Below are 15,479 nucleotides of genomic sequence, written 5' to 3' on the forward strand. Positions count from 1 at the left end.
TTTCATGAGATTTTGCAACAAGACATGCATCAGATTAAAATTCATGGTTTTCAGTGGATGAACGTAGTTCTTAAGGTTGCAAGCATTGTTGTTTTGCTCAGTGAAAGAAGTAGGTGGAAGGTTGCCTACTGTAAATAAATAACTCCACTAGTGGCTTACTTATGCTCTTGTTTATTTTTTGTAAAATACATTTTTTCATTTTGAATCTAAGGCAAGATTTACTGTGATGGTCATTCACTTTCAAAGATACAGAGAGATCTTTTGAAGTTCTTTCCTGAAGCCAATTACCAAACAGGGTTGTTTCTCTTTCCACAGGTTTATTTTTGAAAATTTACTCTAATCTTAAGGCACAAAGTGAGATACTGGTATTCCACTGGAAGGCACAGGAAGTGAAGTAGTCAAGGATGACGAGGCAACGAAAGTTGCTGACATGTCAATAGTAATTGAGGGGGAATCAGTCATTGTGGGCAAACAGCTAATAAACAGCAATCAGGGAAAGAAGTAATATTAAGTGCAATTGAAGGTAATAGTGGTAAGAGTGGAGAGGGATGATGATAGTTATTAAAGGCAACCATCACCATTGAACGATGTTATAATCACTTGTTATTCTTACCACCTGGAAGAAGATTATTTGTCCCATCGAACACAGTCGGTGCTCAGACCAATCCCATTACCTCATTTCCCTCTGATGTATTCTCTCCACCTGCTCACTAGTTTCACCCTGATCCTAAATAATTTGCAATAATCACTAAACCTACCAACCAACATATTTTTGGGATGTGGGAGAAAAGGGGGGAATCTGGTGGAAACCTTCATGATCTCTGGGGAAATGTGCCATCTCCACACAGACAGCACCAGAGGTGTGATTGAATCCAGATTACTGGAGCTGTGAGACAGCAATCCTACCTGTTTTACCTCTCTGCCACCCATAGTAATACCCTTAGGCTGCCAATTTTCATTGATTTGTTACTGACCTTTACTGAATCGTAAGCTCAGGAAATGGACTTTACTGATAGCTGTAGTGTTCTTTTCCACTCTTCTGGCATATATTCATTCACTTATTCATTTTCATAAACCTTGGTTCTGATATTCCATTCTGCATTGAAGTATGTGATCTATTTTAACAACATTTCATCAGTAAGCAATGTTTTGGGAGACCTGCCAGTATATCTGTGTGAGAGAAGCCATATTAAATGGTTTCATAAATGTTGTGGTCTTGCATTTAGCAGTGGCACTTACAATTTTTCATCATTTTTTTCCCTTTTTTTTGTTACCTTTCTTATTTTCTAGTAATAATACAAATGATGGAGCTTAATGGCATCCTTAACATAGCTTAAGCTCATCAATGTAGAAAATGTGCAGAGGCAAAAATAGATGCTGAGACAAAGAAGGTGAAATTATGAAGAATCATTATAAGACAAGATTTCTTTATTAATCACATGTACATCGAAACACGCAGTGAAATGCATCTTTGCATAGAATGTTCTGGGGGCAGCTCACAAGTGTCACCACACTTCTGGCGCCAGCATAGCATGCCCACAACCTCCTAACCTGTACGTTTTTGAAATGTGGGAGGAAACCCACCCAGACACGGAGAATGTACAAACTCCTCACAGACAGCGACTGGAATTGAACCCGGGTCGCTGGCACTGTAATAGTGTTACACTAACCGATACACTACCATGTTTTTAGAAGGACTTTAATGAGAAGAGGGAGGTGAAGAGCACAAGGGGCTTTGAGGAACTTCCAGAGCATAGATCCCAGATAGCTGAAGGCATGGCCACTGTTGGTGAGACAAAGGGATGAGAATTTGCAAAGGCTAGATCAACAGAATAGAGAGTTTGAGTTGTAGGCGTGGCAATTAATGGGGAAGCTGTAATGACAAGGGATTTGGCATAAGTGTGAAAATTTTATTGAAACTGGTAATCAAAATAAGCCTGCAGTAACAGGAGTGATGGGAGAACAAGTTGAATGGGACATCAGCTGGAAGCAGTCACTGGAGGAGAGGAGGGTGAGGGCATTTTTGCTGTTCCATTTATATTCACTGTCAAAGATGCAGGATAGTCAGTAATTCAAACTGTCAAGGTACTGTATTAATGAAAGATCTTAGTGTCAGGTAGCATTTTTGCTGTGGCTTTTTTCCACACAAATTGCTTCAGGAATTTTCCTGACACACTGTTGCAGCCTAGAGAGCAGTTACATGTAAATCCTTAAAAGGGTTACACTGTTAAAGGTACAATTATTGTACACAGACCAAGATTTCATTTGATGTGCACGTTACAGAATAATTTGCAAGCAAGACGAAAAGGATGACTTTGATCTTCCCGGTATTTTACTGGAGAATATCATAGCTCATGCAAGACTGATAATTGAACATGCAGTCTGGTAATATTAAGTGTGGAAGGACTGAAAAGGAGTACTACATGTTATGTGCATAGATCCAAATTGTATTCCATTTACCCAGCCTCTTGCTGTACCAAAGTTATTTTGTGATTGCTCAGGATAAATTAGCAATATCATTGTAACTATGTGTTGAAGATTGCTTCAAAGTTGCATTTATATCTATACAATTGTAATCATGGATTTTGTCCTGTGTTCTGTACAAGCTGACAATATTAAAACTGCAATAAATGGAATCATAACTTTAGAATAGAAGGAACAGAATTGCTTTATGAAGAGTGAATATAAATGAAGCCAATGTATGCAAAAACGACAATGTACTGACTCTGAAGAGACAATAGATTAGTTTCTGTCTGCAGGTGGATTAATACAGTAATTGTGATACTAGTGGGTTAATGCAGTAATTATGATATTGGTGATTAATATAGATGTTTTGAGTTTAAATATTGTACACAGATGGTGTATGAAAAGGAAGCTTTTGTGTTTATTCTCAAAAGTGGATCATAGGGGGAAAGTGTCATCTCAACTGCTACATTTGCAATTAGTGGAGTGTGCAAGTCAGTCTGAATAACTTTGCTTCTATGTGCTCACTTTTTTACCTATTGTTAAATTTTGTGTAGAGATTTTATGTTTACTAAAATACCTTTGTTCTAAAGTGCTGCAAAACACAAAAGAGTTGGGCAACATGATTATTGGAATATAGAAAAAAAAGTAGCTAATCAAATAATTCCATAGTTTAAGAAGTCATTGTTAATCTATATATGCCTCTGCTCCATTTAAACTTCTGTTACTCTATGCACCTTGATTCCTAAGCTTAGCAAAAATGTGTTGATTTCAGTTTAGAAAACATCATTGATCCAGCAGCCACAGTGTGCTTAACTCCTAACTGGCCCTGCTCTAATTCTAAGCACCTTTGTTACAGATTCCCCCAATATGAGAAATAATTTCTCTTCACATCCTCCAATAGAATCACATTAACATTTTAAAAATTTTGATTAGGCCCTTCGATATACATCTAAACCCTTGAGGATACAATTTCTCCAAAGACATAGACGCTTCCTAAAGTTCAAAATCAAGTGTTCATAATAAGGTCTAAATTAACCTGTTCACAACTGAAATATAACTTCCCTATAATTTCCAGAGTCCTTGAGGTAAAGGCTGACATTAATCAGCCCTTTGATCGCTTTGTACCTGAATACTATCCTGAGCATCTAAATTCCTTTGGTTCTCCGTAGTTTCTTCTTTCCTGCCATTAATAAAACATAATTTGTTTTCCATTCTCTGTTCTAAAGGTTGCAGCATATTGCACTATGTCTACCACTCACTTAAACTGTCTCTGTTCCTTTGTAGTTTCGTGTGCTCATCGGCAATTTGTTGTCCCTTTCAACTCTGTGTATCTGTCAACCTGAATATACATTATATTCATTCAAGTTATAGATATGTGTTGAAAAGATGAAGCACTTCTTCAAATCCATGGACAATGCCACCTTCACATCCTGCCAATCAGAATATGTGCTTTTCAGCTTCATTATCCCTTTGGCTGTCTGTGAGCTTATTTAGCTACTTGCTTTACAAGACTTCCTACTTTTATTATTGTTTCTACTAATAACTTCTTGGGTGCAGCTTTATCAAATACCTCTGGTGATCACATTATACAACACCTACGGGTACTCTCTTATCCACCATATTAGTGGCTTCTTGGGAGGGTGGGGGAGGAAATCAGCCAGATTAATCAAGTTTCATCAACTTGTATTCAATCTAAATGCTCATTTAATCAAATTACTTTAAACAGGTGGAAAGTTTCAAACAGAACCCAAGTCCATCAAACTGCCTGCATTCTGTGTTCAATGTCCACACAGGTGATGAAGTGTTATCTTATGATGCCTATGGGCACCTTCAGGTAAGACGATGCAATCTCACAATTCTGATTCTTTTGACAAATATATAAACATTAGCATTGTTAGAGGACTTGCCCCAGCTCTATGATAGTAGATTGAATTATAGATTTGGTAATATTTCATGGATTTTGTTTTGTTGCTTTTTCCTTCCAGATTGATGCTGTATCTTTGTTCTTGCTGTATTTGGTGGAAATGATTTCCTCAGGATTACAGATTATCTACAATACAGATGAGGTATTGTTAATTAGATGAATGCAATAAGACACAAGCAACTTGACTTTCAAAAACATTGGAAAAAAAAATGGTACTGCAATAATATTGCTAAAACTTAAGCTTCTTTCACCTTTTACATTGTCATAATTAATCTCCCTCAATGTTTCTCTGGGAAAATCAAGTCCATGTAGTGTGTTTGAATATAGCAGGTAGAGTAAGTAGGGTCTGTTGGAGGTCAAAGTAACAGGATGGAGGAAGATGGGTTGAGCAGAAAGGAATATGTGCAGAGCAGGAAGGTGAAAAGGAAATGGAACAGTAAGAAAAAGTCATAGCTGTGAGGGAGGGAGGGTGGGAGGAGAGGACAAAGCTGTATAGATTACTTCAGTTGGTAGGAAGAATGGCAGCCTCTCACTGAGGTATGAGGGCATGATCTAATTCACCCTTGTCAGAGTTGAATTTTTTTGTGGGTCAGTGACAAATATTTCAGTATTTGTTATAATTTGTTGAGTGGTGCAATCATCCAGTTTGGAAGCAATTTGAAAATGACACCAATCAAATGGCCGAGACCTTGGCTCAGATAGATGATTTTGTACACATTTGACAAGAGCAGCTTAAAATATTACTGAAAATATATTCATTAAGTAGCTCAAACCTGCCAGTTGGTGTGGTGGTCAGAATGAAGGGATGTGGCCTTGGGGGGGGGAGAGAGGTATGGCCGGCAATGTGCCAGGCAGTTAGGGGTTCAACATCATCAAGATGTCAGGGTCGGGGGCAGTGGGTGGGTCAGATTGCAGGAAGATCAAAGGGTTGGGAAGGGATAGATGCTGTGATATTACCCATGGGTCTAAATGGCTCGTGTGTATGGGTCAGCTGTCACTGTATGGTGCTGCACTTTGCAAGCAAGGTTGTCATGAAAGTAACCAGTGATGGCCATTGTGATCTGATCCCCCTAGTAATGCTGGAAATTGAAATGACCCTTCTGCATTTATCCTGTTGACTTCTCTAAGAATTTTCAATCTTTCAGACAACTGTCAAGCAGGGAAGTGCTGGATTGAATTTTCACGGTGACACAAAATATCCTACAGCTATTTGTTATTACACATTATTTTGTCCAAAGTGTATTTTCAATCACATCGTGCTGAATTAAAAAGCACCTTACCAGTTAGGATTAGTTTACATTTTGAATCTTCTTGTTTAAAGTTGTAATCTGAGCATTCATGTTAAGCACTCTTTTGGAATAATCATTGTGTGGATAGGTAGAGCTGCTGCTAAAGCTCAAACAGCCATGCTTAGAGCTGACAGCTTTGCTGTTCATCCCTGACCTGCAGTGAATGTTACCCAGAAAGAACTGCTGCTGCATTTGAGAGGACAGCCTTTCTCACAATTTTATTACATTGAATGTGGCTTAAATGAGTGGAAAATCCTCCCCATTTTTGATTATTGATAATTAAATGTTCTTTAACAGTTATTAAACTGAATCTACCTGCATTAGAAAATTGAGAGGGATAGAGTGCTGATGGAAGCTGGTTGGTTCATTATGCCTTAGTGGTCTTTGATAGGCCTACGTAACAAGCCTTATTCCTTTTCTTTTTCCCTGTAGCCTTACAGTTTTGGTCAGTTATGTCCAGAAAATAGAAACTATTTAACACTTTTGAAAGTAATTGCTGAATCTGTTTGCATCAGCTTATTAGCCTTGCATTCCAAATTTTAACCACTCATTATATTAAGAAAACGTTTTCCTTCTGTCTGACCCTTGCCAATCACCTAAAACGTTGCCTTTGATTATCATCCAAACAAAATCAGCTTCCATTTGTTTAGCACCTTTAACATGGGGGGAAAAAAAAGTGTGTTAAAAAAAGAGTGACATCAATAAAAAAGGTACTTCTCAGAGAAGGAGGTATCAGAACAAATGTCCACAAGCTTGATAAAAGATGTGGATTTAAAGTGGCAACATAAGAAGAATAGAGAGGCAGCTGAAAAAAGGGAATTCCAGGGTTTAAGGCCTGGACAGTTGTACACATGGTAGTCAGGAGCAGGAATATCAGGAATGGATAGAATACTGAAGTTAGAGCAATGCAGGGATGCTGTGGCTTGTAGAGTTGGAGGTGGTTCTAGAAGTTGGAAGAAGTGAAGCCATGAAGTAATATAAAACAGGGTGTTGTGGGGCCAAGAGACAGTATAGCTCAGCAAATGCAAGATGACAGGGGAATGCATTTTGCTGCAAGTTAAGATATTGGCAGCAGCGTTTTGGATTAGCATGGGTTTATGTTGGGCAGAAGATTGAAAATTGGCCAGGTGAACAATGGCATAGTTAATTCTAGCGGTAACTAAGATATGAAAGAGGGTTTTAGGCATGGCTGGAGTGGGGTGATGTTACAGAGAGAGCTATACAATCTTGTTGAAAGTAAAAATAGGAACAGGAGTATACTATTTGGCCCCTCAAGCCTGTTCTGCCATTCATCAAGATGATATTTGATCTACGCCACCATCATTTGTCTGGCCTATCCCCATATCATTTGATTCTTATTGATCGTAATTTTAAACACCATCAGTGACTGAAATTCCTCATGCCTTTGGGGTAGAGAATTCCAAAATTTGCTTCCTCTGAAAGAGGAAATTTCTACTATTTTCAGTTTAAATGGTCATCTCCTTCTTTTAATGCTGAGGCCCCTATTGTGTGTGTCCTCCCTCCCTCCCTTCCTCCCAAATTTATCTTGAGTCTTCCTAGAATTTTGAATGTTTCAATGAGGTCACTCCCCATACTTCTGAGCTTCTTTGCCCTACTCAACCTCTCCTTATTTAACAGACCTGGCATCCAGAAACCAGTTAAGTAAATCTTTGTTCACTCCCTCTATAGCGAAGAAACCAAAATTGTACACAACAGTAGCCTCACCAGGATCCTATATCTATTGGAAATCATGTTTTCTTTAAACTAATTCAATTACTTAAATTATGTATTTATTTCCAGCTGATGTCTATCCGTTCTCAGATCCTTTTAATGTAGTTTTGCAATCTATTCCGGCCAATATGCCCCTCATAGCTTTGTAATTTTCTTTGTTTAAATCAGTGCCAGATTGGTGTATCACTTTTGAATTTAATGTAGAATTCTATCATAATGATCACTCTTTCCAAGGGGCTGCTTTACAATAAGATTGTTATTTCTTCCTCGTTGCATAAAATATGCTGCCTTTGCTTCCTCTGCTTATTTATTTTACTTTTCTAACTTCCACTTCCAGCTTTGTAACCCTCTCTTCTGACTCTCCTCTCAGGTTCCCCATTCCTTGCTAAGCTAATTTAAACCTGCCCTAAATATGGTCATAAGCTTATCTCAGTGAAACACAACACCAGCGCTGCAGATAGTCTGGCTCAGCTTCAGACATTTGGCAGAGAAGGGAATGGAAATGTTGGTCAGAGAATTGATTTTGCAGCGGAGAATAAAAACGATGGTATTGATCTTCAAAATATTCCGTTGGGAGAAACTTTTGCTCCTATGGTCTTGGATATACTGCCTGCAGTGGAAGGTCAAGAGTAGTACTGAGAGATGGAGCCAAGTGTCATCAGTGTATATTGGAAGCTGAAATTAATTAGAAAAGGTTAGTAATATACACAGGTTAGGCAACATCTGTGGAGAAGTGCAGATTCAGACTTGCAGCACCTACAGTATTTTTCTTCTGAAAATGTGACCCCTGATGTGTTTTGGGATGATGTTACCAAAGATGATGAAGTTGAGAGGCCCAAGAATTGATGCTTGGGAGACATCAGACCTATGTGTCAGGAATAGGAAGAAAAGTTGTCACAGATAATTTACTGGTTAAGAGTCACTTCAATATTGTGGTGGGAGCAGAAGTGGAGATACTTCAACATGCAAAGTGGAAAAGATGAACAGAGTTTGGAGGGAGAAGGAATTCAGAGAGAAAAAGAGAGGTTGCAGTTTACAAGGTCAAAAGAGTCAAGAGTATAATATTTTTTGAGGTGAAAATTGATTACGTATTTGAAGGGAATTTGACCCATTAAAAATAATTTCCCTTGTTAACATCATCAAAACTCTTCATTATTTTAAATAATTCCATTTAATGTCCTGTTAACCTTCTCTAGTTTATAGAGAACCATCCCAACTTTCCCAGTCTATGTACTTTAATCTCTCATTGCTGAAACTATTCTAGTAAATTAGTTCTGTATCCTCTCCGAAGTATTCATGACTTTCCTAAAGTGTGAAACTCTGTATTGAACATCATATTCCAGTTTAAGGTATAATCTGAAAAGTTTGAGATCATGTCCCGTATCTCATGCCGATGAGAGTAGTGAAGTGATGAGACTAAGTGAAGTGAACAATAAGCACCGTTTCTTCACCAGTGACAGTGATACTGGGATCATTGTATTTTCATATCTATAAAATATTAATATTTGCTTCCTTAAGAGCTGTACTCGAGTGAATCTCTCTTTCCTTTTATAACAGCTCTACCAATTTTCTACAGTGAAATGGAGCAATATACCTAACTGGATGAATTTTTTTCTGCTAATTAGAGCAAAATAATTGTAGTTTTATTGTGCAGTTCATTGCAGCAGAAGCATTATTAGAAATTTTATACTGTATATATGTGTGTGTGTGTATATATATATAATGTATATATATTATATATATAGATAAATAAAGATGTATTATACTGTAGGTTAAAGTGCATATTATTTTAGTTTGCAATGTCTAAGTTTTATTAATTAAATTAATGTGTACAGCAGAAAATGGAAAAAAACATTTGTCATGAAAAACTAGATACCATTGAATTTGTAGTTACATAATATTAACTTGTGTCTAGATAACAAGCGATTAATGAAATTCAACAGCATGTAGGTGTTGAAAATATGGATGACAAAAATGGGAGTAGGCTAAATGGATCCTTGACCCTTCTTCACCATTTAATTAAAGTATAGTTGAACTTCTACCACCTTTTATCAATCTTAATCTTGAAAATATACAAGGACTGAACTTTCACTTCTTTTAGGTAATAAAGTACAAGGATTCTTTAGGGAAGAAATATTTCCTCATCTCAGTCCCAGATGAGACACCCTTCATTCTGAGACTAGTTCCTGGATGATTCAGCCAGCGAAAGCTGTATCCACTATCTATCCTGTTAACACCTCCAAAAAAAACATTTTATAATGTCCATACTCCTAAAGTACACTCTATTCCAGTCCTCTTCCAAGGAATCTCATTGTATGAATTAATGTACTGAATTTTTGACCCTGAGTGTGAGTACAGATTTGGGTTCAGAGACAAAAATTGTGCAGAGTTCTCCACTTAAAGGCCCATAAAAGTTTGGAGCAAAATTTCATGGTTTCACACACAAACTTCTTTTGACAAAATTAACGTACCTTTTGCTTTTCTGATCGCTTGCTGTACTCACAGTCAACATTCAATGATTTCGAGACAAGAATTCTCAGATCACCCTGAATACCAGCAGTTACTCTTACCTTTTAGAAAAATGGCAGCTTTTCCAATTTTCCTACCAACGTAGATAATTGCAAGCTTCCCCAAATCAGCTCATGCAACAATTCTCTGTCATGCTTTATGTACCTCTATCTATTTTGATGTATTTCAGACAACCCAAAATCCTGTTGAGTATATCCAAACAACCATGAAATGCCAATAGCCCACCACCTCTGTGCTTGCTGACCTATATGAACTCTCAATTAATTCATTCATAATTAAATGATTTTAAAATTTTGACTGCTTTCAAATCATTCCCAATTTCTGTAATCTTTTCCAAACCTCTGATCCTCTGAGCTATCAATGCCTTGCCTAATTTTGGTTTCTTGCTTATCCCCACATTTATTCACTACAACTTTAGTGCACATGGCTTCATTTACCAAGAGCCTAATTTCTGGAATTCTCTCAATCTCTCAATTTCTCTATCTCTCTTTCCTCCTCCTTCAGTCCTTAACCTACCTCCTTGACCAAAGATTTGAGCATTTATCCTAACTTTATGTGGCCCAACATTAATTCTTGTTTGATAATGTTCTGGTGATGTCTTAGGGTGCTTTTGATTTACTCAGTGTATTATGGAAATGCAAGACTGTTGTTTTATTCAATATGCTATTTCTGTATCTTTTTGCATCCAACCCACTGCCTACTTTGCAATCTAACTTTATACCTTCATTAAGTTTGGATATATTACACACAGTCCTCATGTGATTGTTGTAGATGGTAAATAATTAAGGCACAAATATTTGCAGCTCTTCACTAGTTACACAATGTTGCTACCTATTTATTCCCTCCCTGTTTTTGATTCATTAATCAGTTTTCAGTGCATGTTAATATATCATCCTCAGTCCCATTAATCTCAATCTTGTGTCATAATTTTGTATTTGGCACCTTATCAAATATGTTTGAAAATTTAAAATGTCCTAGATTTTGTAGTCAGCAGCAAAATAATGGCACTTGCCATTGACCTTGACTAGATCTAGCAATCTCTGTGCTATGGATTTCCCCTTGAGCTATTAGACATCAGTGGAAGGGATTCCTGGTATTCAGCAGCTGTGATCCCATTAAGCTGGTTGAGTAGCTTGTTTGAAAATTTCTCAGAAACAACAAATCAGGAAAAAAGCATAATTTCCAATTAGTACTTTATTTCATGCTCTGTAAAATGTTTAGAGATTGGAACATATACATATTAATATAGAAGCTGAAATATCATGAATAAACATTATTAGTTATCTGATGGAATTATAATACATATTCATAACATTTAATTTTAAGGGCCAGAGAGTTTGCTAAGAGGTATTTTTGACTTAGCATGTCATTAAAATGTCATCCAGACATTATTCAAAAGGACAAAACATTTTCAGGGTATTTTACAGTGAAGTAGTTCATAAATGCCTCATTCTTATAACTGTACAGTCTCAAATCTGCTGAATCGAATTGTTATTTTCCTGCTGCTGAGTTGCCACATTAATAATAGTAGATTTTAGCAGTTTCCATACCACAGATGTCAGGCTAACTGGCCTATAGTTCATTGTTTTCTATCTGCCTCATTCTTGATCATTGGCCTTTTGCAATCTTCTTTCCTATGGGATTTCTGTGGAATCTAAACTGATAGATCCATTATTTCTGCACCAATTTCCTTGGCAATGCTAGAATTTAGGCCATCAGATCTGAATGATACTTCATATATCCAGTATATTTTTTTTATTGAGCTTAATTAAAGGTTCTCGCTCAAGGTCTCTCAATTTTTGGTGCATTCTTTGTGCCTTGTACCGTGAAAGCACTTGCAAAATACCTGTATAGCACCTCTGCCATTTCCTTATTCCCCATTTTAATTTCTCCTCTCTCTATCACTTCAGATTCATTTGTTTTTGCTAGTTTCTATACATTTAGATTCTTTCATAATTAATGTACGTAGCTCTTGCTGGTTTAATCTCATGCATGCTTCCTTCCTCTTGATCAAGTTGTTAGTCAAATCCATTGCTTTTTTTTAAAGAGTCCATTTAGACAGAGCAGCATTGTAAGCTGCTTTTAACTTCGCATTATCCTTCTATTGTTAGCCATGATTATATTAGTTTTCCATTGTTTTTATTGTGAGGGAATGTGTGTTTGTTATGAATTATTTCAGTGTTTATTATTGTTTATCTGTCATCATATCTTCACTTAATTTACTAAACCACCTCCATCTCATACCTTCATAATTGCTTTTTCTTAAATTAAAGGCTTTCATTTTGGATAGCCGTATCATCTCAAGCTTGTAGGTCTAGACTTTGCAGAGAAATATCAGCCAACATTTCAATTGACATATCCCTGCCTTATTGTATTCGCAAACTTGCAACCATGTTGGCTATTCATTTTTTTCTTCTGTGTGCACAATTAATTCTTTTGATTAATCTATTGTTACAAATACATAGTGAATTTGGATATTGGACCTTAAATTTATTTATTTTTTTACTGTTTTTTCTTGATGTGGGCCTTGGTTGTTAATGCTCTAATACCATGGCTGATCTTTTTGATCCTTCCTTTCGTAGTTTGCTTGATTTTGCCCAAACATTTCCACACTTTGTGGAAATATAAATTTACCTCTATTTGAAACTCCCTTATTAGTTTAAACCACTGTCTACTGCCAGTTACTTAATTAGGTAGGTTGTTGGTCTGAAACAGTTGAGAGACAGCCATCTCAACAAAACACCTCTTTTCCTCAGAACAGTTGCCCTCAGCAGTTTATCTTGATTCCTGATGTTGCTGCTTTTTATTGGGTCCTGCATTTGTCACTTCATCACACATACACCATGCAGGATTATTGCTCTCAGTCATGTTGTTTTTCTTAATACAAGCATTATGCTTTTTGACAATGCTGAGAGACGACAACCATCAACTGATGAATTGGTAACTATTTCTTAGCCAGTAGCTGTTTGGTTGGTTTACATTTTTCTGGAGCTAAATTGTTCAATGCCTCGTTAAACACTAAAATAAGGCTTTGCTCTATCAATGGTTAAAAGGATATTAACTCCAATGGAACTGTACAGACTCTTGTCCATTTCACAAAATGAACTCATTCGCAAAGCTGAAGATGCAGTTTTGTTTGAGTAAAAAGAACATGGTACACGTAATATAGAAAACTGTGTACAAGAGAAATCTGAAGAGACGAAAGACTCTGGAGAGTTACAATACAGGGAAAAAGATCTGAAGACTTTGGAAAGACTAGGGAAGCATCTGAAATCAATATCAGCATGTTCTGTAGCCAGAAATACAAGACACTAAGATGCGATGAGGTGAATTTGAGTGTACACTCATATTCTGCAAAGAGCAGACACTAGTCTTTAGGTAACTGATGGCGTCTACAGAAATATTTGGTACTATTTTGATAGACATGGCAAACTAGGTTATGTCAATTCTTGAAACTCCTAAGATGCATTTCACACAGCTACTAAAAGCATGGCACTTATTGAATTGTGTGCTTCAAAGTTAACATTCAACTGAAAAGTTAGCACAGGGTTTGTGCATCATAAGAGACCTTTGAATTAAGAGCTTTTGTCTTTTTTATTACTTTATGCAATATTGGCACCACTGGCAATATTTATTGTTTATCTCTAAATTGCTTTTCAGAAGATAGTAATGAGCTGCCTAGAACCTCTGAAGTTCTTCTGGTGAAAGTATTCTTATAATGCTGTTGGGGAGGGTGTTTCAGTATGTAAACCCAGTGGTGATGAAGAAACAGTGATGCAGTTCTGCATTAGAACAGCATCCATTTTGGGGTCCTGATCTTCCCATAAACCTGCTGCTCTTATCCTAGATGGTAGAAGTTGCAGGTTTGGTAGATGCATTAATTGTTGGCCAAAATAAGATGCTCACCTCTGTTTGCAATTGCAGATTTTTGATTTTGAATGTTTAGGCAAAAGACCTCTTAGGAATGACATACCTCTTAAATTTCAATTTTCCTTCACGGGTGTCAATGAATGGAAATTGGGAACAAAATAAAAATGTCTTCAAACAATTTATGGAAAGACTTCAAGTGCCGGCATCAAGCATAAAATGAAGGAAAAAAACAATTGAAGTAAAAATATCTTGATATTCAACTTTATTTGCTTGATTAAAATGCTAAACTAAGCAAGAATTAGGAATGATTTCTCTTAAATATTTAGGGGAAAAAGTAAGCCATTATGGATTAGTCAGATTTAAAACAATTACTGAATTTTATCTGCCCATGCCCAGATGTGTGTTTTATTTTAAATAGGTATCTTTCATTCAAAATCTTGTTTTCTGTGTGGAAAGAAGCTACCGCAGACCAGATTATGGTATGTGGGAAAGAGGAAGTAAGTACAACAATGGGAGCACTGAACTGCATTCAAGGTAGGGCCTTGCACATGATTGTTATTGCACAGTAATTTGTAATAAATTTAGCATGTTGACTAAATGCAAAACTAAAATAGGAAATTACTCAAATTCTATTATAATGAACAATTACAACTTTTAAAGCAGCATACATAATGTAATCTTGTTTTTGTTGATAACTTTGATTTTGTTTCTCTTTCTATTGCAAAAATCTAAATTGCATTGTGCATTCTGTTTCTATGGTTTTGGATGGTGAGTTTATCTGAAGTTTAGATGTCTCAAGAAATGTGACAAGTGGTGATCCCTTAAGAACAGTACTGGGGCCTCAGCTAATCATCTTTAAAATTACTTGTGTGAAGGAACAGAGATGTGGAATTGCATATGGCTGTATTATGAAAGACAGCAAGTTGCTTAGATGGGAGTAGGGAGTTACAAAGGGAAAAAAGTCCAGTAGGTAGACTTCAACCTAAACAATGCTCACTTTGAGTTTTTACCAATAACAACTCCAAACTTCCTAGTCTTGGTACAAACATGGACCAAAGAGCTGAATTTTGGAGCTGAGCTATGCTAACTGCCTTTGATGTCAAAATTGCATTTAACAGAGAATGACATGAGGGAGCACTGGTAAAACTGAAGTCAGTGGGCATCAATACGCTCTAGTAGCTGGAGATGGTTGTGTTTTCAGAGATCAGTCATCCCAGCCCCAAGATATTGCTGTGGGACTTCCTCAGGGCAGTGCCACTGACCAAATCATCTTCACCTGCTTCATCGATGAGCATCCTTCCACAAAGTCAAAAATGGGGATGTGTTGCTTGAATAAGATGTTCACTTCCATTCATAACTTCTCAGAAAATGAAGCAGTCCATGCTTTTATAAAGCTGGCTTCAGAAGTGCCAGCCAATGGCCATATCCATGAAAATAGATTCTGATTACCTCCCTTGGTGATGGTGATGCCATTAAATGTTAAGTCTCCTACCATAAACACTTTGAAGGGTTATTCTTCACTAGAGTCTCAACTGTACTAGGCACACAAGTGCTTTGGCTACAAAAGCAGGTCATGAAATGGGTATCCTGTGATGATGGATTTCCCAAAGCCTTTCCACTATCTATAGGGTACAAAGCAGAAAGATGAAAAATTGTCCACATGCCTTTGA

General features: G+C 36.8%; 1 protein-coding gene across 1 annotated transcript in view; it reads left to right on the forward strand.

Moving 5' to 3' along the window:
* The window catches only part of phkb (phosphorylase kinase, beta), a 195,110-nt gene that overhangs the window by 46,665 nt on the left and 132,966 nt on the right, over positions 1-15,479 (forward strand). Inside the window, 3 exon segments of the mRNA XM_052028086.1 lie at positions 4,193-4,300; positions 4,452-4,532; positions 14,228-14,343. Of these exon segments, the coding sequence (XP_051884046.1) occupies positions 4,193-4,300; positions 4,452-4,532; positions 14,228-14,343 (305 nt within the window).

This window comes from Pristis pectinata, chromosome 13, assembly GCF_009764475.1.
Source record: "Pristis pectinata isolate sPriPec2 chromosome 13, sPriPec2.1.pri, whole genome shotgun sequence".
Taxonomy (NCBI): Eukaryota; Metazoa; Chordata; class Chondrichthyes; order Rhinopristiformes; family Pristidae; genus Pristis; species Pristis pectinata.